At 40.1% G+C, this 25416-nt stretch overlaps 1 protein-coding gene across 1 annotated transcript; it reads right to left on the reverse strand.

Annotated features, from left to right (window-relative positions):
• Positions 1 to 1733: 1733 nt before the first annotated feature.
• Positions 1734 to 20378, reverse strand: si:dkey-72l14.3 (Glyco_hydro_56 domain-containing protein). The gene is made up of 5 exons (XM_022666124.2): positions 20104 to 20378; positions 5864 to 6442; positions 4152 to 4547; positions 3252 to 3341; positions 1734 to 2478 (listed from the first exon to the last, which is right to left on the reverse strand). The coding sequence occupies exons 2-5, from the start codon at positions 6407 to 6409 to the stop codon at positions 1945 to 1947; spliced, it is 1566 nt and encodes a 521-aa protein (XP_022521845.1). The 5' UTR covers positions 6410 to 6442; positions 20104 to 20378; the 3' UTR covers positions 1734 to 1944.
• Positions 20379 to 25416: the final 5038 nt, after the last annotated feature.

Below are 25416 nucleotides of genomic sequence, written 5' to 3' on the forward strand. Positions count from 1 at the left end.
AAAATTGGTGTTGCCAGGTGGTTGCTATGATGTCGCTATATGGTTGCTAGGGGCTTACTGAGATGTTGCTTGGTGGTTGCTCTGGTTGCTTTAGTATTCCTGGTGGTTACTATTCCAGGTGGTTGCTACGGGGTTACAATGATGTTGCTCAGAGGTTGCTATGATTTCATTAGATTGTAGAATAGGTGTTGCTACATTGTTGCAATGGGGTTTCAGCTGCAACACTGTAAAAGGTATGATACAATTATTATTCTTAATTAACTGTGTTATGCAGAACGTATTATGATCAACAGTGTATAAAAAGGATTGTCCAGATACCATTCATTTATTTATTTTATTTTATTTTTTCAAAGTTTTATGAAACATGAAAAGTATTACATTAATACAGTCTGTATACAGTCACTGTTTATCTACTGTTCCTCCTCAGTTATTATGATTATTACCTCTAAAACAGAACAAAACAGTGTTTTTCCACAATTTTCATCAAAATAGTACAAAATACACAATATAGAAAGTGCAATAATTCAGTAACAAGAAAAATGTTTTTTAGTCTTTCACCTGAAACAACGAACAGTGCCTCGATATTAAATATTGCAGTAAAATGCTACTGGTTTATCTTGTTTGATTAAGGCCATGATACTCTGGTAACCAGAATCTTTACTAATATCACATTTACAAAGATCTGCCATAACATTAATACTATTGACCAGTAACATTCGTTATCTAAAAGATCCCTTCAGGAGGTGGTCTGAGACAATATTAGTCCTTTAATGGTACTAATGTTATGGCTGATCGCTGTATGATGTGGAGAATAATATCATGATAATTATACCATCACTTATCTGATACTGGCCACACTTCTGCACAGTATTTTTAGTTATACATTTTTTTAGTATGATCACATTTTATTCACAGACCCAGTATCTTTTATACCTGTGTGAAATCTGTTACTACGTCATTTAAGGCTGTTCCAAATTAAAGATTCCCTCATTTACCCATAAATAAATAAAACAGCATCACAAAGAATAACTTTGGTGCAGATTGAGTTGGTTTAAAATGTTATTACAAGCTTATTTGTTATAATTTCTGTGAAGAAATGAAAAAGAAATGTACATGTTTGTGTAATCATGTGACTTTAAAGTCCTTATAGACATGTCAGTTTATCTTTGCAACGTGATTAAGTGCTTATTTCCAGTTATGCAAGGCCAGCCTTCCATTTGTCTGAATGGGAAGGGTTCAAAATACTAAAAAACAAATGTCGGATTGTCATTTTTAGAAACAAATTTATAATAATGCACAATAAACTACATATTTCGGCTTGTTATGGCTGCTGCGCCTGCGCACATCTCCATATCTCGTCTTCTTCAGTAGCACAATCACAGCTGCTGATGTTCGTGTCATGCAGGTGCATTTCTGGGGAGGTGCATGTCGGGTTACAGTGTAGGTTTGATGCAGAAACATAAATTGATTTTCCTAACGGGGTGGGGGCAGGACTAGGCACCATGATTTGCGTTACAAGAAATCCCATTCATACAGTGGTCATAGTGGCCCGCCTCCTCTTTAATAAAGTCTCTAATGATGTCCCCACAAGTCTTCCCTATACTGTTGGCCAGTGGACCAATCACAGCTATATATATATATATATATATATATATATATATATATATATATATATATATATATATATATATATATATATATATATATATATATATATATATATACAGTATATATTTACAAATAGACCAAGAGACGACAGAAAAGGAGTTTTCATAGGATAATCCAACCGAGGCCCCGCCCCCTTCCTTCACTCACTGCAGGTTAGTAGTTAATTCAGAGCAGACATCCAGTTCTTGCTCCTACAGTTTCCTACGTTAGGAGATTAGAAGTTCTGAAGTCTGTCATATTATAATGTATTTTAATACAAAATCAAGGCCAGTCTGGTCATCTTGTGCGTCTCACCTGTGCACAGGTGAGGTTGAGGTTAGCGAGGCTGATGATCAGCAGCACAGAGAGAACTATAACGGGCACGTTGTGGGCGGGGCATCCGCTGGCTGCTGGTTGCTGTTGCGGAGAAGTCGTGGTGGTCGCCACGGTCCCCTCAGTCTGAACAATATCAGAGGGGGGCTTTACTGTGGGCGGCGGCCTCTGGCGTCTAACGTCCAGCCCCCCTGACTCCTGATCGGCGGCTGCCCCCTCCAACGCCTCGAACCACTGGCAGCGGAAGTCCCGCCTCCACGTGTCCAGATAGGCAGGCGGAAGTGTCCCCGTCGCCCGGATTCCCTCCACGCCATTGGTCATTAGGAGAAAGTGGGCGGAGGGAAGGTGGAGGTAGACGGGGTCTTCTGGTTTCTTGCGGACGCATCGGCCACGCCCCTGACACAGTGAGACGCCGCAGAGACGGGTCGCCGTGGTTACGTTGACGGCGTACGGACCGAGAACCTCCCGTACGTAGGAGCTGAGCTCAGAGCAGGTCTTCTGATGGACACAGGTGAAGATTTATTAATATAATTAAAAATATTTTTGTGTATGGTGGCTTGCAAAAGTATTCATACCCCTTCAGCTTTTTCACATTTTGTCACCTTACAACCACATACCTAAATTATATTTTATTGAGATTTTAAGTGACAGACCACCACAAAGTAGCACATAATTGTCAAGTTAATTAGCTAATGAGCTAATAGAGTTAATCCAGATGTGTGTAATTTAGTCTCAGTATAAATACAGCTGTTCTGTGAAGGCCTTAGTTGTTTGTTAGTGAAAACTAGTGACCAAACAGCATCATAAAGACCATGAACAAACTCACCAGACATAAAGGTCAGAGACACAGTAAAGTTGTGGAGAAGAAGTTTAAAGCAGGGTTAGGTTATAAAAACATCTCCCAAGCTTTAATCATCCCAAGCAGCTCTGTTCCATCAATCCATCATCCAATAATGAAGAAAAAACTATTCTACAACTGTTTCTACAAACCTACAACAAACCAAGACATGAACTAGATCTACCCAAACTGACAGATCCAGCAAGAAGAGCCAAGAGGCCCATGGTCACTCTGGAGGAGCTGCAGAGATCCACAGCTCAGGTGGAAGGACTTCTTGGTCAATTAATTAAAAATCTCAATAAAATATATTTAAGTTTGTGATTGTAAGATTACAAAATGTGGAAAAGGGTATGGACAGGTTTGCAAGCCACTGTATATTTTATGTAATACATTAAAGTAAGAAATATAGATAAATAGATGAATAAATTGGTACCTGTGTTTTTGCAGGGATGGATTTTTCCCAGATGATGACTCCTGAGGCTCCCATGGCAGCACTTTCACCTACGGTATTCACCAGGTCAGCCTGACACACACACACACACATATATAAATATAAATGTAATGTAAATATAATGCATATATAAATATATGTATATTTTAAATACAATTTCAAGGTTTTTAGAGTGATTCCATTAGTGATGTCTGTTTCAAGAATTATAGTAAATGCATAATGCATTTTGTGTGTCATACCCCTAAAACTGCAAAACAGATTCACACTTATTTGGTTTGGTATCCCAGGTGGTTGCTATGGTGTCACTGAGTGGTGTTGCTCTGGTGTTGCTAGGCAGTCACCATGGTATCCTAGGTGGATGCTAAGATTTTCTTTAATGGTTGCTGTCTGGTTGCTAAAGTGTTTTCAGCTGTTTGCTGTAATATAGCTATTGGTTGCTAAGGTTTTAAAACACTGTAGCTGTTAGTTGCTACCGTGTTGCTTTGCTAGGTGGTTGCTGTGGTGAACCAGGTGTTTTTTCATTCCAGTATGACTGGTTTATGATGATTAGAGTTTGAGGACCTAATAAATACATGCATTTTGGTGGTTGTCAGGCCACAGAAGAGAGTTAAGAGCAAAAATGAATAGGACTAAATGTGAGTAACAAGGGATAAAAAAAAAAACGTAAAAAAAGTAAACGAGTGCGATCCAAAACAACTGTGTTATTTCTTTTTTTTTCTTGGGTGCCTGTCCTGAGAAAGCATTTCTGAAACTGAGTAAATCAGTCGAGCAGGTAAACAGGTGTATGTATAAAAAAAAGGATGAAAACGAGTGTATAGCATAAACAAAACACCAGTTATACACATTAGCATGTTAGCGTGATAGCACGTTAGCATAAGTTACCTCTGAGAGAAATGTACGAGATGAGGCGTACACACTCTTGACCAATGGGAAGACAGGAAGATCAGAAGTTGACCCTGCAAGAGCCGCCACTCTCAGGGCCTCTCTGATCTGGTTGGACGCGTAAAGCCACGCCCCCTTGGTCCCCTCAGGCTGTTTCTCCAGTGATAGGATTGGGTATAGGGCGGAGCTTCGTTTCCAGAGCCACATCATCTCATCGTTTAACGCCATCTCCGCGGCCGGGCAGCGCCCCGTGTAATTGGCCAGCTGCATCTGGGCGGGGTCAGAGTTGTAGCAGCTTGGATATGGAGCCACGCCCCATAGCCTCTGTGGGCGGAGCCTCTTCAGCTCTCTCAGGGTCTCCATTAGGATGGACTGGGCTGCTGCTTCAAAATCCACCTGGAAAACACAGGAAATTATGTCATTTTCTCTAAATATAGCAGCAGTGGTCTAAAGTTTGTGAACCATTTAGAATTTTCAGTATTTCTGCATGAATTTGACCTCAAACATCATCAGATTTGCATTAGCGCTTAAATTAATAGTATGTAAAATTTAATGAATTTAATGACACCTTAGTTACAGGTTCATCTCAAAAAATAGAATATTACTATGTTTCAGTAATTCAGTTGAAAATGTGACACTCATATATTATATAGATGTATTAAACACAGAGTGATCTATTTTAAGCATTTACTTATTTTATTGTTGATTATTAAGCTTACAGTCAATGAAAACTCAAAAATTCTCATGTCTCAGAAAATTAGAATATTATATAAGACCAATTGATGATTTTTGGGTTTTCATTGGCTGTAATCCATAATCATTAATTATAAAAGAAATACATTCTTAAAATAAGCCCTATCTGGACAGGATTAGTTTTCTCTTTTCTCTGTGATTTTATTCCCGTCCAGAACGATCATGTAGGTGTTTTTCTCAGACGTCCTCTGAGAAAATTACAGGCTGAATTATCTACTGTTTTTCTCTGAACTCCGTGCTCCTCCGGTAATTTTAGTCCCGTCCGGACGCACATCTCTGAGTTTCGTCTCCTCACCTTTAATAAAATAGATATTTGTCCACTGCTGCACATCGTGCAACAGTTTCCACGGAGATCCACGTTAAAAACACAACAGCGAGTGGAAATGGAGGAGCTACTGAACTCTGCGATGTCATGTGACCGAGAAAACCCCAATAAAAGACAAAATTACCCCAGAAACCCCCTGAGAAACTAATCCCATCTTGATAGGGATGTAGATCTCTCTGTGTGTAATACTGTACATCTATATAGTGTATGATTTTCACACTTTGATGAATTTTGAATGACTGAAATAACGTAACTTTTTAAAAATTTATATTCTATTTTTTTTGAGGTGCACTAGAATATACTGTACTGATATTATGTGCAGTATTAGTACATGTAATCAGCAATAGTCATTTCTGGGATGTGTGCAGTTTGTTTTTCTCATCAATCTCATATCTAGTATTTCTTTTTCTATTTTTTTTATTATCACTTGTAAATTTGTGGATTTATTTGTTTATTTTGTTTAGATAACAGATGTGTATCTACTCTTGTTTTCCTGTCAAGGTATCTTTTTATTATTACATTTTTTATACTCTTTGCACTTTTTCTTCTATTGTTTATGCTGCTGAAACAATGCATGTGGGATGAGTGTGATAATAAAAGGCTATCTTATCTTATATGTAGAATATATATATACCTGAGCCCATTTCTCCACCTCCTCCGGACTCCAGTCGGGGAAGAATCCCCGGAGCAGAGCTCTGGACTCCTCCAGGTATCTCCTCTGCTTCCCCTTATTTCTGCTCCACTGAGGCGCCCACTCCTCCCACCTCAGCACCCCCAGCCCGGGAGCTCCTGCCTGGGGCAGACCGGCCGTCAGATCCCCCTCCACCTTCTGCAGGTGGAGGTCCAGGCTGGTGTGCTGCGGCAGGCCTCCGTTAACCGACTGTTCATCAGCGGTGAAATACGGGTACAGCCCCAGAGAGTCCTCATAAAACAGCGCCACCCGCCCCTCCCACTCCATCCCCAAACTCGCCGGGTCCGGACGCCCCAGACAGTCCTTATTGGGGACGCCCCACAGCACCAGGAACGGCTGCCCCGCCAGGAGAGGGGCACGGGCCGGCCCACCCACACACGGGCACAGGAGCAGCCAGAGAGAGAGCAGGTGAAGCACAGGTGAGAGGAAGGGGCGGGGCCTGGAGAACTGAGTCCTGAGAGCCATGAAGGTGATTCGGGAGTGACCCATGGCTCCTCATCCCCACTCGCCGACCATCGCCACCTGAAACACATATTAAAATAAAAATTATGCTAATGATTTACTGTGTTGTTCCTCCTGGATGAGTTCTTCATGCCCTTTTGGAGTAATTTTGTTTGGTCGGCCAGTCACTCCTGGGAAGGTTCACCACTGTTCCATTTGCATTTTCTCCATTAGTGAATAATAGTGAATCACTGTGGTTCTCTGGAGTCCCAAAGCTTTAGAAATAAATAATTTAATAATTTTTTCAGACTGATTTAGTTTTCTTCTCATCTGTTGTCGAGTTTCTTCAGATGGGGGTTTAATACTAATATTAATAATGTGCTGCTTTTATCTGAGATCTTTTATCTGCTTCATGTTGTCAGACAGATTCTATTTAAGTGATTTCCTGATTCATATTTATATTTGTCTGATATTAAAGTTAATGTGAAAAATGTAAGGATGACAAAAAAAAGTGCCCTGAGTTCATACTGAGGTCACCTATAGAGGGCCTCAGAGTGATGCATGCGCCACAAATTAATAAAACATCAAATTAATTATTAAAAAGCAAGAAAATTAAATATACAGCATATATACAGCACCAATCAAAAGTTTTAATGTTCTGTATTGTAGATTAATACAAATACTTCTTCACTCCACTATATATATAGTGTACGGTGTATCCACTATATATATATATATATATATATATATATAAATTAGGACTGTTCTGCTTATAAAGCCCTCAATATTAAGTGGTACTGTGTTTTTCTGGACTGAAGGGGCTCCATACAATACTCTATAATACTGGGGTGAGTATTCTACCCAGCTCACTAACCTCACTAATGCTTATGTTATGCATAAATAATATATTTTCTCCCAGCAATGTTCCAACTTCTTGTATAATTACTTATTTGGACAGTAGAGACAGTTACTCCAACAAAAGCATAAAAATCTCTTTTTAAAACCTTTGATTTCTTAAAAATCAGCATCTGTCCCATGACTTAATTACTTAAACTAACACAATGTGATGAGTTGCTTTGTATTATCACACTACACTGTGCATATTATACCCTAATTAATACTTACCATATATGCCATATACTGTATAAACCCGTATAAAAGCACAGCCGTGTGTGTTCATAATGAGCTGCCCATTAATTACGAGCTACTGATTAGTTAAGGCTTTATAAGTGCATTACAGGAGCTTAACCTCTGTTACTTAAGATCAGATAAGAGCTCTCACACTGAGCATTAAACACAGATATTTTCTAGAAAACATCTCATTCTTTTCATGTAAAAAAAAAACATCCTAGACCTGCAAAACATACATTAGAATAGTATTTTTAAGCTAATACTTTTCATTCAGTGTTTTTACTTATTTATGTTTCCTACATTGTAAATGAACAGTGAAGTGATCTATCAGATTATGAAGGAATACATAATGAATCATGTAGTAACTTAAAAACAGTGTTAAACAAACCTAAATACAGACCAAAAAATTGCAGTTTCTGAGGCTGGAAACTCTAATAAACTTATTCTGTACAACAGAGGAAACTCTCACTCTTCTATCCTTTCCTGGGGTGGCCCTGATGAGTGCCAGTTCCATCATTAGAATGGTTTTGATGGTATTTTTTGCTACTGCACTTGAGGAAACTTTCTTTAATGTTATTAAAAAATATTTATTTTTGGATTGACACCTTGCTTCTCATAACCTGGATTCGAACATTACTCAAATATTCACTATTCACTGTATACCTGTAACTCTACCTCTTCACTACTTTACTTTAACTGATGCTCTCAAACACTTTATTAAGAGACAAGAAATTCAAGTAATTAACTCTTGATGAGTTCAGCACAGCTGTTAACTGAAAGCCTGAATTCCAGGAGACTCTACCTCATAAAACTGACTGAGAAAATCCAGCAGAGATGTTCAAAACTGATCATCTAAACAAGAGGAACTACTTTAAAGAATGTAAAATATAAAACATATTCTGTTTTTTTGTTTACTTAATAATTCCAGAAGTTTTTCTTCATAGTTGTGATGAGTTTAGTATTAATCTACAATGCAGAACATTACTGTGATATTTTACAGGATGGATTAAAATAGTAAGGTGAACATATGTGTAATAATATGTGTATTAACTGGAGTAAATGTTGATTTAAAATGTATTGTTACTCTGTGACAGTGGTCACATTTCTTTTGTAGTTGTAATTCCTCCCCTGACCTTTGGGGGCAGTACTGGTTATTTACCCCAGATTACAAGCCATCAAAGATGGAAGCCATGTGGTAAAAATGAAATTTCAACGTAAGTGTTTTAATGATGTTTGCGTTAGAAAAATCTTGGTCCTTGTTTGTACTAATTGAAGTTTTGTTCAGTTTTTTTATTTTTTATTTTTTTTAAGAAAAGTTCTTGTTTTTCTAATTTTTTTTTACATTTTCACTGAAGTTTTTTCACGGCCAAAGCAATTTTTTAGGATTTCTATGGACTTCTAAGGACTCTGTCAGCCAGACTTGGTGAGAATGGTCCAATTCTTTCTTGGAAAATCCATTTGAAAGATTTAAAAGACTGGAGAAATGTATTTCTTTGGATGTTTTGTGCACTTATCAATCAAGGAGATGTTGATATTGATTTTCATTTCTGTAATTCTTGTATTTGGTGAATTTTGGGATTAGTAAAACATTTATCTGCTCTTATATGATGGTACCGTTCTAATTTCTAAAATTTCTGAAAGCATTTTATTAAATCATAACCTTTACAACACAATGTTTGTATGAAATATAAACGACTATGCTGCAACACAAAACCTTACTGTAGATACAGTACCAGTCAAAATTTTGGACACACCTCTTCTCATTTAGTGTGTTTTTATTGTAAATTTAATAGTAAATACTATATTTAAGCTGGTTAAACAATCTAGAATCTGTTTATTTTCTACTTTAGATTCTTCTAAATAAATATCAGATGAATGTTTGAGTTCAGATCTGCAGACTCTTGGTGTAAAAATATTTTAATCTCAGTATCTTCATGAGGGAGAGTCACCTGGAATAGTTTTCTCAGCGTCTTGAAGAAGGAAGGAGTTTCTGGAGGTGCTGAACAATAGCTGCTGCTTTTCTTGGGATGAGCTCCAGCTCATCCCAATTAAATCACCTCAAATCACCATCTCAGTTCATCAGCTTTAGATCAGGAGATTAATGTGGAGGAAAAACACTTTTATACTCTTTAATACTTTTATACTACAGAATTCCCCTTAACTATGTGTCCCTTAATCGTTTTCATGTCTTTAATATTAATCTACATGTAGAAAATACATCAAATAAAGAAATAAAGCATAAAAACACTGAATGAGTCCAATTTTTTCGACCTGTACTGAAGGTCAGTAGAAGTTCAGGACTCCCCGGTTTCTCAGTACTGTTAGTAGGCGGAGGGAAAGCCTGAACAGGAAAAAGCAGAAGCTGAAGAGGATGTTCAGTAGAAGCCAAATGAGATTAATCAGTGCTGCCCACGCTCATCGGTAATCACTCCTTAAAACATGTCCAGTAGTGCCCTGTGTTCTTACTCAGGTCACCTATAGAGGGCAGCAGTGGGATCCGCGCACATAAATACATCAAATTAATCATTAAAAAGCAAGAAAATTAAATATACAGCATATATACAGTACCACTCAAATGTAGATTAATGTTAAACTCATTCAAACTAAAATATATAAAGAATAAACATTTTCTTGTTTAGATGATGAGTTTTGAACATCTCTGCTGGATTTTCTCAGTCAGTTTTATGAGGTAGAGTCTCCTGGAATTCAGGCTTTCAGTTAACAGCTGTGCTGAACTCATCAAGAGTTAATTACTTGAATTTCTTGTCTCTTAATAAAGTGTTTGAGAGCATCAGTTAAAGTAAAGTAGTGAAGAGGTAGAGTTACAGGTATACAGTGAATAGTGAATATTTGAGTAATGTTCTAATCCAGATTATGAGAAGCAACAACTACTCAACTAAGTAAAGAAAAAAATACTAGTAATTAATACATTAATTACAAAGTATTTCAGCTTTCGTAGAGTTTGTAGTGTTTTGTTTCTATGTAAAGGTTTTGGCCTTAATAAATAATAATACACAATAACACTGTAAATATTCTTTACAATTACTTTAATAACTTAAAAATGTTGGGGGGGTTTAGTTGTCAGTAAAATAGTAAATAGTCAAAAAAGGAAATACATGGTGTCCAATGTAAAGGATGCAGGGTGTGAAAGTGTTAAGAAAAATGAAAGAATTTAAGGAACTTCTACAGTATCCTCAAGTGCAGTCACTAAAAAAAGAGCTTCAAATATGTTATAATGATAAAACTGGCACTCATCAGGATCGCCCCAGGAAAGGAAGAGCAAGAAAGGAAGAGTTTTCTCTATTGTACAGAATAATGATTATGCTGGAAAATGTGATTTCGATATAGTTGGAAATGGGATAAATATGATAAATAATCAAAAGAATGGAAAATCCAAAGTTATATGTCACGTCTGGTGCTGTTAGCTCCTCTGTCCCTTCCACACCCAGCTCTAACGGAGGTTCTCAGGTTAACAACTACACTACCCAGAATGCACCACCCGCTGACATCACGCACTCACCTGATCACGTGACACCTCACCTGCTTCCACCAGGAAGCCCCGAATACTGATTACTGGCACTATAAAGGTGCACGCCAAACAGACTTCATCGCCGCGTATTGTAGGTTATCCTCATACAAAGCGTTACTTATCTCTTGTCTCAGTTTACTTTGTGTATGACCTTGCTTTTTGTTTCTCGACGCCGATTCTTGCCTCTGCCTTTGATGTTGGATTGTTTGTGTATGACCTGGACTGTACTTTCACCACCGCCTCTTGGATTATCTCTGATACTGGATTGCTTGTGTATGAACTCTGGACTGTCTCTCGTTTATGGTATGGTTTTGTCTGCATTGCTCTGTCTACTGGTGATCACCCTTGTTTTTGTATCGACCCTGATTTCATCTGTTTATTATCATAATAAACACATTTTGTTTTTATCAGTATCTGCGCTTGTCTGCTATTCTGTTCTGACCATGACAGAATACGCGGCCGAACTAAATCAGATAGCAGATACTGAGGCTATTAGATCTGGTTTAGCCAACCAGGGGAGGCTACTCGGTCAGCACCAGCAAACGCTCGCTGGTGTGACCCAAGCTGTTTCTGAGCTAGCCCGCCAGCAAACCACGCAGCAGCAACAACTAGCTGAGCTGCTAGCTCACCTCAGAGGCGTAACTGAGCCTAGCCCTAGCCCGTTAGCTGCCCCCAGTATGCCCAACGCTAACTCTTCTGTGCCTGGATTTTCTGTCTCTAAACCGGAGTTGTTTGATGGGGATCCGGAAAAATGCAGCGGTTTTCTTTTACAATGCTCCGTGTTTTTCAGTAATTCACCGCCTACAACCGATAAAGCTAAGATCGGTTTTATTATCTCACGGCTTTCTGGTAAGGCACTCGAGTGGGCTACAGCTATTTGGGAAGACCTTTCTGGGGCTAGTTACACTGACTTTTTGGCTACTTTCCGCTCAGTTTTTGATCATTCGCGTTATGGACAGTCTAATGGAGAACTTTTGCTGGCTCTTAAGCAAGGTCAGAAGCCGGTGGCTTCCTACGCTCTGGAGTTTCGCACTCTCGCGGCTGGTAGTGGGTGGAATAACGCTGCGTTGATCAACGTGTTTAGATGCGGACTTAATCCAGATATACAGAGGGAATTAGCCTGCAGAGATGATTCCCTGACCCTGGATCAGCTCATTTCACTGTCGATCCGGTTGGATCAACTTCTCTCGCGCCGACCCAAGATCAGTCCTCGCACTCAACACACTTCTGTGTCTCTGCCCCGCGCTCCCACTCCAGAGAAAGCTGCGCTGCCTGCCCCAGAACCCATGGATATCCAGAAAACCCGGCTAACTCCTGAGGAGCGGCAGCGACGAATCCAGCTTCGCCTATGCCTTTATTGTGGAGAGGCCGGGCATTTCAAGGCTGAGTGTGGTCTCCTGACCCGACCTGTGAAAGCTCCAGCCCTGGGACAGCGCGTGGAGTGCTCTCCACGCGCTAACGTGGTACGTAAGCACAACACAATCCTTCGCTCTAAATGTTTTTCTTTGCCTGTTAATATTGTGTTACCTACTGGTATGCTCTCTGTCCCAGCGCTTGTAGATTCCGGGTCGGAGGGGAACTTCATCAGCCAGGACCTAGTTAAGGAGCATGGAGTGCCCACCAGAGAACTTCTACGTCCATTAGCCATCCATGCTGTTGATGGAAAGACTGTCCGCTCCAAGCCGGTTACCCTGCAGACTCTGCCCATCACTCTACAAGCCAGCGCTCTTCACTTTGAGGAACTACCACTTTTCGTGCTTCCCTGCACCGAGCATCCAGTTATCCTGGGCATGCCATGGCTGAAGACCCACGATCCCACTGTCTCCTGGCGCGATGGGGATATCACGGTTTGGTCTACTCACTGTCATGAACATTGTTTAGCTCTGGATAGTTTAGTTATTCAGTCAACTTCTGTAGAGAGTCCTGAAGTTTCTGATCCTATTGTTATACCCCCTGAATATTCAGATTTTTTAGAAGTGTTTAGCAAAGAGAATGCTACTAAATTGCCTCCGCATCGTTCTTATGACTGTGCCATTGACCTAGTGGAGGGTGCCACCCTACCCAAAGCTAGGGTCTACCCCCTTACTTTAGATGAGGAGAAAGCTATGAATGATTACGTTACCGAAGCGTTAGCTCAAGGTTTCATTCGGCCGTCGAAGTCCCCTGTCGGTTCTGGGTTCTTCTTTGTGAAGAAAAAGGACGGGGGACTGAGACCTTGTATAGATTATAGAGGGTTGAATGCTATAACAAAAAAATTTGCCTACCCATTGCCTCTCATTCCTAGTGCACTCGAGCAACTACGCACGGCCTCTTACTTCACCAAACTCGATCTCCGCAGTGCATATAATCTTATCCGCATTAGGGAGGGGGACGAGTGGAAAACAGCGTTTACCACTACTAATGGCCACTATGAGTATCAAGTTATGAGCTATGGTCTCGCTAACGCCCCCGCCGTTTTTCAGTCATTTATGAATGACGTATTCAGGGACATGATTGGGAAATACGTAACACTTTTTATAGACGACATTTTGATCTATTCCCCCGATCTTGAATCACATGTCAAGCACGTTCGTTCTGTTCTCCAGAAGCTGTTAGATAACAACCTTTATGCTAAAGCCGAGAAATGCGAGTTCCACCTTCAGAGAGTCGCATTTCTCGGCTATGTCATCAGCTCCCAGGGAGTTCTTATGGATGATTCGAAGGTAGATGCCGTTACTAGTTGGCCTGTTCCCCAATCTATCAAAGACCTCCAACGCTTTTTAGGATTCGCGAATTTTTACAGGCGTTTCATACGCAACTTTAGTGCCATAGCAGCCCCCCTTACAGCGCTAACTAAGAATGCCACCAAAGTTCTTAAGTGGTCTCCTGAAGCTGACAAGGCTTTCCAAGAGTTAAAAGCCGCCTTTGTTTCTGCCCCCATTCTCAAACATCCTAATCCGGATCTACCTTTTGTTGTTGAAGTTGATGCTTCTAATACTGGCATTGGTGCAGTACTCTCCCAACGCAGCGGTTCACCGCCCAAATTACATCCCGTAGCTTTCTTCTCAAAGAAAATGTCACCTGCGGAGCGTAATTATGGGATAGGGGATAGAGAGTTGCTGGCTGTAAAACTAGCTCTAGAAGAGTGGCGTCACTGGCTGGAAGGTGCTGCACACCCATTCACCGTTCTCACAGATCACAAGAATCTAGAGTATCTCCGTACAGCTAAACGCCTAAACCCCCGTCAAGCTCGTTGGTCATTGTTTTTCTCCCGTTTTAATTTTTCTATTTCATTTCGTCCTGGTAACCGTAATACTAAGGCTGATGCCTTATCCCGTGTTTTTAGTTCCCCAGACGACACATGCCACGCTTCCGAACCCGAACCCATTCTGCCACCCACTGTTAAAGTAGCAGCTATTAGATGGGAACTAGATGATCTCATTCAGAAAAGTCAAGTTAACACACGTATTCCGGAGGGTTGCCCTCCTCACAAGATTTATGTACCTGAACAGTTTCGCGATCAGCTCATTGGCTGGGCACATGCTGCCCTTACTTCCGGTCATCCAGGTGTTACACGCACACTACAATTAATCTCAGCTCGGTACTGGTGGGAAACCATGCGAGCTGACGTTCAAACCTTCGTAGTTTCTTGTTCAGTCTGCGCACAATGCAAAACACCCAAAACCCTTCCAGCCGGTAAGCTATGTCCCCTGCCTGTTCCTGAACGACCATGGTCACATATTGCTGTAGACTTTGTTACTGATTTACCTGAATCTGAAGGTTACACAACTATCCTTACAGTGGTAGACAGATTTTCTAGGGGAGTTAAGTTTATCCCTTTTCCTGCACTTCCTACTGCTCTTCAGACCGCCCAAGCTATATACACACACATTTTCAGACATTATGGGGTCCCGGAGGACATTTTGTCAGATAGAGGTCCTCAATTTACTTCCCGGGTATGGAAATCATTTTTTGAACATTTGGGTGTACACGTGAGTCTCACTTCTGGGTTTCACCCCACTAGTAATGGTCAGTGTGAGAGGGTAAACCAAGAGTTGGGAAAGTTTCTACGGTTATACTGTTTCAAGCATGCTTCTGAGTGGTCACAATATTTGATTTGGTCTGAAATAGCCCAAAACTCCTTAACTAACTCCACGTCTGGTCTCACTCCCTTTCAGTGCATTCTGGGTTATCAGCCTCCGTTAGCTCCGTGGACAGCGTCGTCCACTGAGTTTCCCGCTGTTGACGACTGGATGAAGCGGAGTGAGCAGGTGTGGGAGGAGACGCATCAGCAGATCTCGGAAGTCTTACGGAAATATAAGGAGCAGTCCGACAGACACCGTGGTACCACCCCCCAATACCAACCCGGAGACAGGGTGTGGTTGTCGACCCGGGACTTGAGGTTTGAGGGGGCCTGTAGGAAACTGCTGCCTAAGTATATTGGCCCATTTAAGGTGTTGTCTCAGGTTAACGAGGTGACTTATAAGATTGAGTTGCCAGCTCAGTACAGAGTGCATAACTCGTTCCACGTTTCTCTGCTCAAGCCTCTTGTCCCAGGTCCGCTTGCTGAGGGTGTTCCAGATGACGTGCCGCCTGCGGCTGTGGAGGGGGAGGATTCGTCTACCTATGCGGTTCGAGAGGTGTTGGATTCACGCAGGCGTGGCGGTGTGCTCCAGTACCTCATAGACTGGGAGGGTTACGGCCCTGAGGAGCGTTGCTGGGTTGCCGCTGGTGACGTGCTGGATCCTGCTCTACTGGCCGAATTTCATGCCCGTCACCCTAGTAAGCCTGCTCCTAGACCCCGTGGGCGTCCCAAGCGCTCACTCTCTTCTTCGGCTCCGGTACGTAGGGGTTCCCAGTCTCGCAACCCCCGCCTGCCCGGCACCTCTGAGGCTACGCCTGGTCCTCCCGCCGGTACTCCCTGCCCGTCGGGTGGACGTCGTCGTGGTCGTCCCCGTTCCGGCTCCGTTCCGACTCCCTCGGGGGGAGGTACTGTCACGTCTGGTGCTGTTAGCTCCTCTGTCCCTTCCACACCCAGCTCTAACGGAGGTTCTCAGGTTAACAACTACACTACCCAGAATGCACCACCCGCTGACATCACGCACTCACCTGATCACGTGACACCTCACCTGCTTCCACCAGGAAGCCCCGAATACTGATTACTGGCACTATAAAGGTGCACGCCAAACAGACTTCATCGCCGCGTATTGTAGGTTATCCTCATACAAAGCGTTACTTATCTCTTGTCTCTGTTTACTTTGTGTATGACCTTGCTTTTTGTTTCTCGACGCCGATTCTTGCCTCTGCCTTTGATGTTGGATTGTTTGTGTATGACCTGGACTGTACTTTCACCACCGCCTCTTGGATTATCTCTGATACTGGATTGCTTGTGTATGAACTCTGGACTGTCTCTCGTTTATGGTATGGTTTTGTCTGCATTGCTCTGTCTACTGGTGATCACCCTTGTTTTTGTATCGACCCTGATTTCATCTGTTTATTATCATAATAAACACATTTTGTTTTTATCAGTATCTGCGCTTGTCTGCTATTCTGTTCTGACCATGACAGAATATGAGTTAATTCATGCTTTATTCTTATTTAATTTCCAATTCTTTGTTGTTCTTTTACATTTTATTAATTTTACTTCTCTTTGTTTTAATCATGTTTGAATCTTTCATACTTAATTCTTATTTTAGTTTTTATTTCCATTTTTCCATTTTAATGTTATTCTTTTACATTCTTTTTTAATTTGACTTCTTTTTTTTATGAAAGGTGCTATATAAATAAACTTTCCTTGCCTTAAAAGTCACAGTATTTGATAATAACTCGTACAGTAATGCAGTTATACTGTATACACACACACCTAGCTGTGATTATTTCATGTTTTTATTCATGGCTCTGATCATTACGAGGTTTTTTTATCGTATAAATGTTCCTCTACAGCTCAGATAATGAAACATGAGGTAATTGTTCAGTGTTTCGAGGAATTGTCTTCATGACATTAAGCCACGTCTCTGCTCTCGCTGAGCTGCAGCAGATTAACTCCGCTCTGTTTCTCTCTGATCTAAACCTTTAAACACGTTTCTTCTCTTTATTCCGGGATGATCTCAGTGTTTTACGCTGCAGTTACTCCGCTATAGTGCAGATTCAGAGCGATGCTGAGGGTAATGTAGGTAATGAAGCAGGAGAGGAGCTTCAGTGAGAGATGTGTGAACTGAAAGCAAATTTAAACTATGAGGAAATCATCATTACGCTGTTTTTCTGCCCGATTTAATCCTACAAATCTACTGCTGATCAGTTCAGAGTGGATCATTTCCCAAACAGGAAATAACAGAAACATAATATTCCCACACTTACGTACAGAGTGTCAAATATATACAGAATATTAGTAGTCTGTACTCTATAATATAAAACCTGTACTGCTGTACTTCATTCACAATCATCCACGATGCTGCAGCAAAACATGCACTCTGGACTTTTTGTTGCTGCTACTCAACTAATATGTTGTGTATTTATCTACTATTCTAATATTCTATTCTATTTTATCTTTATATTTATTTTATTCACACATTGCTTTTTGTGTGTAGCTGGACTGTGAGAAGCAGAGTCGTAGTAGAAGCAGAGTCAAGACCAAGATTGGGACACATCACGTCCAAGTCAAGACTAAGACCTCCTGACCAAGACCACATTGAGTCAGAGTCAAGACCAAGACAAGGACACATTGAGTCAAGACTAAGACTTGTAGTCGTAGAAGCAAGAGTCAAGACCAAGACCATGCCGAGTCTGAGTCATGATCAAGACTGGGAGACATCACTTCCAAGTCGAGACTAAGTTGTAGTTGAGTCAGAGTTAAGACCAAGACTGGGACCAGTACTTATTGAATCCAAGCCAAGATCAAGACCGGGACTCATCAAATCAAAGACTCGAGTCAAGACCAAGACTTCCTGACAAAGAATTTGTGACCAAGACCAAGACTCATTGAGTCAGAGCCAAGATCAAGAATGGGACTCATCAACTAAGAGTCAAGACCAAGACCACACTGAGTCAGAGTGAAGGCCAACACCAGGGTAATCATGCCCAGGTCAAGACCAAGATCAGGACACATTTAATCCAAGTCAAGACCAGGACTTATAGTAATTGAGTCAAAGTCAAGACCAAGACTTTCTGACAAAGGATTTCTGACCAAGACCAAGCATGGGACTCATCAAGTCAGATTTTAGTCCAAGACTGAGACTCATCAAGCCATAGTCAAGACCAAGACCTCCTGACCAATACCAAGGCCATGTTGAGTCTGATTCAAAACCAAGAGTGGGAAATATTGAGTCCAAGTCAAGACCAAGACTAGGACACATCAAGTCTGAGTCAAGACTAAATAGTAGTTGAGTCAGAGTCAAGGTCAGGACCTCCAAACCAAGACCACGTTGAGTCTAATGCAAGACCAAGTTAAGACCAAGACCAGGACACACCAAGTTCAACGCAAGACCATGTACCCTATTTTAGCCACCTATAGCCGGCAGTCAATTGCGTATCTCACAATTGGATTTGGGGCGTCAGTGTGTCACTGGTATCATGAGGGCACAAAAAAATACACCTTGTGCAGCTTCAATCAAACCCGCAAAAGGCATTATCATATTCTCTTAATTAATCATGAGTGTGTTTAGTTTTGGGCGTAACATGAAATAAACCAATCAGTGTTCCAGTAGTCATTTCCTTTAAGAGTCAGGTGAGCTCTGACTTTAGCACGTTTGTATCTTAACAGGGCAGCACTTTTGTGCATCTCAATGGAGGGTACTGACGCTTAAGGGAATAGTAATTTTATTTTATTCTTTATTCTCTTTATTGTTGAGTTAAAAGACAGGTTTGTGCTCTGCAGTGCATCTGTGTGTTTGTGTGTTTAATGAGTGGGGGTGTACGAGTGCTGGGAGCACCTATAGGAATGAACTCTGATGAATGACTGTTGTCAGGGTTTTAATCAGTCAGTGGAGCACACAGTCAGTATTTTTCACCGCCGAAATAGAAACACGCAAGAAATGTACCTGAACACACCTCACTTTCAGACCACCAAACCCATCAGTGTAGATATATTCATAAACTCTGACGCTATTTTAACAGCATGGACTCAAAATAGACATGAAAATAGACTGTTGTTGGGATTTATGATCAAGACTACGACCTACACATATACTAGGCTTTAGGTAGAGGGGGTGAGGTGTTTCATTCTACATTTTAAAGAGAGCATCTCCATATAGCATTAATAAATACTTAGTTAAATGTATATTCCTGAGATCTCCTTCTAAAGCTTTAAACAGGGTATTTTATACATTTTAATATAATGCCGTGTATATCTTGAGTTTTTTAATGTGAGCCATTTTAGTGTGCTGGTGAAAAGACCAAGCATCCTTTATGTATTATTAATCTGATTAATCAAATTATTTAAAGGATAGTATCTTATTATTAAGTGGGAACTACATACACATGCAAAATTACATTTAGTACAGATAAGAGTTTACACATAAAGTTATTTTAGTTATATGAGTTGAGTTAAGTCCTCACCCCACTGAATATATCAACAGCAAATTAACACACAATTTACCTAAAGCTGCTTATATTCCAATATATATATATATACACAATACCCGCAATTAATAAAATGAATATGATGCTTTAACATGTTTAAATAATAAAAATCCTGTATGTAATTAAATATATTTAGGTTTTAAATTGACTGATTTAAACAGTGTTTTTCATTTGCTGCCTCAGGACAACATTTCTGCATGTTCTTTTTTTTTTTTTAAGCACCATATAAAATAAAATTCATGCCACAGATAGTTAATGTTAGTTAGTGTTTGCATAGATATAAATGAATGTGATACACTGTTAAAACAATTAAACTCCCATTTGTAACCCAATTTTTACATTTTGTATTAAATTACAGATATTTAAAATACAGATTTAACAAAAAACAATAGAATCCCTTATTAAAAGTCAAGATCTCCTTTTAAAATGTGATTATTTTGTGTCCTAAGCTTTTTCAGCACTTTACTCTGCAGAGCAGACAGGTGGGCTCAGGTATCAGAGGTTAAAGATCATTTAGAGAACTCACCTGTGTGTCACGGTGAGAACGGAGAGCAGTGATCACAGCGACGGTGATGATGTTGATAATGATAATGATGAAGATGATGCTGATGATGTTGGTATAAGGTGTGCAGTCTCCTGTGGGTGCAGGTGTGTATAGTAAGTGTGTGTCTCTGCAGGTGAGCTCCGCTCAGGTGTGGCGCAGTCCGGCGGGCAGGAAGTGGGCGGGCAGGTGGGCAGCAGGTGTACGGATGGATGGAGGGGTGGATGAACAGACGGACGAGAGGAGCGGTTGCCTCACCTTCACCGTGGTAATCTGTCTATAAGCAGGGTCAGTGCAGACCACACCAGTCACATGACCTGCCTGACCGTAATCCCATAATCCACTGCAGCGTCCAAACGCCAAACACACACACACTCACACACTCACACACACACAGAGGTAAATAACAGACATACAGCTCTGGGAAAAAAACAAGAGACCACTTCAGTTTCTGAATCAGAATTCTATAAACTAAATTATACATCCCAAATTCCAAATAAAAATATTCTCATTTAGAGCATTTATTTACAGAAAATGAGAAATGACTGAAATAACAAAAAAAGATGCAGAGCTTTCAGACCTCAAATAATGCAAAGAAAACAAGTTCATATTCATAAAGTTTCAAATCAATATTTGGTGGAATAACCTTGTTTTTTAATCACAGTTTTTTTCATGCATCTTGGCATCATGTTCTCCTCCACCAGTCTTACACACTGCTTTTGGATAACTTTATGCTGCTTTACTCCTGGTGTAAAAATTCAAGCAGTTCAGTTTGGTGGTTTGATGGTTTGTGATCATCCATCTTCCTCTTGATTATATTCCAGAGGTTTTTAATTTGGTAAAATCAAAGAAACTCATCATTTTTAAGTGAAATCTTATTTTTTTTTTCCAGAGCTGAATTCTCTAAAAAATAACACACACGTTATCTCAAATACACTCTTAAATACGACCTTAAATTTGAAAATGTTGGGACGGCATGAAAAATGTAAAATTCAAATAATAAAATGATTTATTTTTTTCTTAACTTTGTGATAGAAGCATCAAATTTGGTATAAAACTTTCTAGACCTACTTTTTTTTCCGTACCACCAGTGATGCTCCAACACCATGAGGGTTAAAAAGACTAGCACACGCCTCCTCCGATACATGTGAAGTCAGACTCCGCCTCTTTTTGAGCTGCTGCTGATGATGTAGCATTACAGAGTAGCATCACAGTGCTAACGCTCGGAGGAAAGCGCAGCGACTCGGTTCTGATACATCAGCTCACAAACGCAGCCTTGTGCTGATCCACATCACCCTAGGAGTGATGAGGGAAAAGAGAGAGCGCCATCTACTGTACTGTACCCACCCAGAGAGAAACAGCAAGGACAACTGTGCTCTCTCAGGGCTTCGGCAGCTGATGGCAAGCTGCATGACCGGCATTCGAAGCAGTGATCTATCGTTCATAGTGGCAGCGCTTTAGACTGCTGGACTATAATCAATTTTTATTGATCTTGTTGTCCAGCATCTTCAAAACAATGTACAATTTAGCATTTTTAAATTCATAATTGAATTATCCATACTTGGTGGTAGTGCTTTTCCTGAAGAAAAAAAAAAGTTAGGATGGTTGCGCAGCTAACATGGCTCACACCAATCGTGGTTGCTATGGTGTTGCTAACGTTTTTCCTATGGTATCCGTATTGGTTGCTATGATGTTGTTGGTGTTACTTAAATACGCCAATTTTGGTGGGACACAGAAACTCTTATGGCTTGAGCGTATGAAGCAACAAAGCAGCCCCGGATGGACACACACCTTCCAAAAAGTTCCACTTTTGTCCCAAAGCTTTATAAATTGTTTTGAATTTGATTTTAGTGTAAAAACAAAAAGGGAAATTTAGATGCACTAGGAGTGTGTGTAAGAGATTAGTGGGTGAAGTTAGATCTGATGAACTTTTCTAACATTCCTGACTCAGATGTGAGTCAGTCAGTGTGTCCTTCCGCTTTGACCCAGTGTGCGTGTGTGCGTGTGTGTGTGTGTGTGTGTGTGTGTGTGTGTGTTCTGTTCTGAGTTGAGATAATCTGGTTGAGGTATCTGAGGTGATGCCCGTGCTCCTGGTTCTGTCGCCCACGGCAACAGTAAGACTGGCCCAGACTGCGAATGGGGATTTAGGAAGTGAACATGGAAGTGTGTGTGTGTGTGTGTGTGTGTGTGTGTGTGTGCGTGTGTGTGTACTAGTCTCATATACTTGTGAGGGCCAGATGTCCCCACAATGACAGCAATACTTCCTCAGTAATTCAGATGCTTTTTATCTTAACAAAACCTGTTATTTAATTAGAAAACATACACTAGTGGAATGGTTTACTTTTCTTACTTTTCTTTACTTTTTTTTAGGATTAGGTTAGGACAAGGTATCCTCACAATGACAGCAATTTAAGAATTTTTTTGTGGTCTTTAGTTGTAATATAAGTTTTAATAAAAGTTATAATACAGTCCTCACAAGTATAATACGGTCCTCACAAGTATAATACGGTCCTCACAAGTATAATACGGTCCTCACAAGTATAATACGGTCCTCACAAGTATAATACGGTCCTCACAAGTGTAATACGGTCCTCACAAGTATAATACGGTCCTCACAAGCATAATACGGTCCTCACAAGTATAACACAGTCCTCACAAGTATAATACGGTCCTCACAAGTATAATACGGTCCTCACAAGTATAATACGGTCCTCACAAGCATAATACGGTCCTCACAAGTATAACACAGTCCTCACAAGTATAATACGGTCCTCACAAGTGTAATGCGGTCCTCACAAGTATAACACAAGTATAACACAGTCCTCACAAGCATAACACAGTCCTCACAAGCATAATACGGTCCTCACAAGTATAACACAGTCCTCACAAGTATAATATGGTCCTCACAAGTATAATACAGTCCTCACAAGCATAATACGGTCCTCACAAGCATAGTATAGTCCTCACAAGTATAACACGGTCCTCACAAGTATAATACGGTCCTCACAAGTGTAATACGGTCCTCATAAGTATAATACGGTTCTCACAACTATAATACGGTCCTCACAAGTATAATATGGTCCTCACAAGTATAACACAGTCCTCACAACTATAACACGGTCCTCACAAGCATAATACGGTCCTCACAAGCATAATACGGTCCTCACAAGTATAATACGGTCCTCACAAGTATAATACGGTCCTCACAAGTATAATACGGTCCTCACAAGTATAATACGGTCCTCACAAGTGTAATACGGTTCTCACAAGTATAATACGGTCCTCACAAGTATAACACGGTCCTCACAAGCATAACACAGTCCTCACAAGTATAATACGGTCCTCACAAGTATAATACGGTCCTCACAAGTATAATACGGTCCTCACAAGTATAATACGGTCCTCACAAGTGTAATACGGTCCTCACAAGTATAATACGGTCCTCACAAGTATAATACGGTCCTCACAAGTATGATACGGTCCTAATAAGTATACTTAGGTCCTCACAAATACCTTAAAAGTATAATACAGCTCTCAAAACTATAATACGGTCTTCACAAGTATAATACAGTCCTCATTACAAGTACAAAACAGTCCTCATGAGTGTAATAAGATGAACATGTGTGTGTGTTTATTGAACAGAGAGTTATGTGATGTTGAGACGGACTGATACAGTTTGTGTATCTCAGGGTAAGAAAGCGATATACTCAGTTATGTGCCGGTCATGTCAGTTATGTGGGCACCTGTTAGACAGAGCGCTGGTATCTGGCGCTGTGGGCAGTGTGGTACGGGTTGATGGACGTGCGGTTTGGCATCCTGTGCGTTGTGCTGATCTGAGGTCAGATTGAACCCGTACGGACTGATGGAGGAGATAGTGAGATGGTTTATATAATGAAGGTAAATGGGCTCTTTGTTACAGGATAAAGTAATCAGGACTGAACCCTTTCTTCAGGACAAATACAGAAACAATACACCTGAACTCAGATAAGAACTCAGTACTCTGTGTGATGGAATGCGCTGTGACACGTGGTTCTGAAAGCAAAGAGTTCTTAAAGGATTTGTAACAATTGCAAACAATAAAAATACTTTCATGTAGATCTGTCTCGATAAATACATCATTGATTTATCAAACAATATATTAGCAAAACCTCAATAATTTTACTTATCAAAGAAGAACCATAAATATAAATGAGCCAGTAAGTCAACAATAAAACATATACATCTCTGGAAAAAATAAGAGATCACTTAAAAATGACGAGTTTCTTTGATTTTACCAAATTGAAAACCTCTGGAATATAATCAAGAGGAAGATCATATATATTGTGATATATTCCACAGAATGGGTGCTATTTCAGTCCCCAGGAAATTACATGTATAAATGTGCACACAAAATAACTTTAAAATACATTTTATTATTAAGCATAGTGTTTTGTACATTGATCTAATCACAAAAGTAAGATATGCATAATAAAAACATTAATAAAAACTACTTAGAACACTGAAATAATAGCATTAGATATCCATTCTCCCCCACTCTCTATAACTATAAACTTTACAGTAAAATATAATTATTAAAATCCTTCACAGATAGATTTTTTTTACTCCAAATCCCATCTTTAATAAATCCATAATATTTAAGTTAAAATACACATTTTAGTTGTGTCCCTGTGTCGTGGTTTTCTCTCAGTCCTGTTACTGCAACACATTACCCTGATCATCTGAAACATCTGGAACTTTCTGGAACAGGAAGTCACATCTACAACAGGAAGTGACATCATCAGCTGGTTCTTGTTCTGAAGATCATGGGAAGATCAAAGTTCTTAAAGTTCCCTAATTAGTTTTTTTCTGTATATTTGATCTTATTGTAAAGATGACTGAGGAGATCAATCTCAACACTCAGTCCTGTTACCTAAATTCATTCTTACATCTGATTGATTTATTTTTTTTAAATACAAATTTCGGGGAAAATCACTAGAATGTGCTCAGTGACCTCGTGCTGTTAGCATAGCTGCCGTTTAGCTATTTTTCATGTTTTTGCTAATTGCTATATGCTAAAAACTAATTTCTGTTACTTTTTAAGTCCTGTTACTCAAAACATAAAAAGTAACAGGAATGAGTTCCAGTAACAGGAGAGAGTGCATTTAACAGGAGAGATTTTTTTATCATAAATATAAATTATTTGATCGTGAAGTCAAACATTTCTTCAAAATAAAGACTTTCTTGAGAGAAAATTAAAGGAATTAGGAATCAGCTTTTAAAGCTGATTAAGAAAATCCAGCAGAGGTGTGTAAAACTGTT

This window comes from Astyanax mexicanus, chromosome 12 (assembly GCF_023375975.1).
Source record: "Astyanax mexicanus isolate ESR-SI-001 chromosome 12, AstMex3_surface, whole genome shotgun sequence".
NCBI classification, from domain to species: domain Eukaryota; kingdom Metazoa; phylum Chordata; class Actinopteri; order Characiformes; family Acestrorhamphidae; genus Astyanax; species Astyanax mexicanus.

Excerpts from the sequence above, each read along its gene's own strand:
- si:dkey-72l14.3 (XM_022666124.2), bottom strand. The coding sequence starts at position 6,409 with ATGGGTCACTCCCGAATCACCTTCATGGCTCTCAGGACTCAGTTCTCC. Across the intron at positions 4,548-5,863 it reads AGGTGGAGAAATGGGCTCAG|GTGGATTTTGAAGCAGCAGC; the intron begins GTATATATATAT and ends TGTGTTTTCCAG. Across the intron at positions 2,479-3,251 it reads CCATCCCTGCAAAAACACAG|AAGACCTGCTCTGAGCTCAG; the intron begins GTACCAATTTAT and ends TGTGTCCATCAG.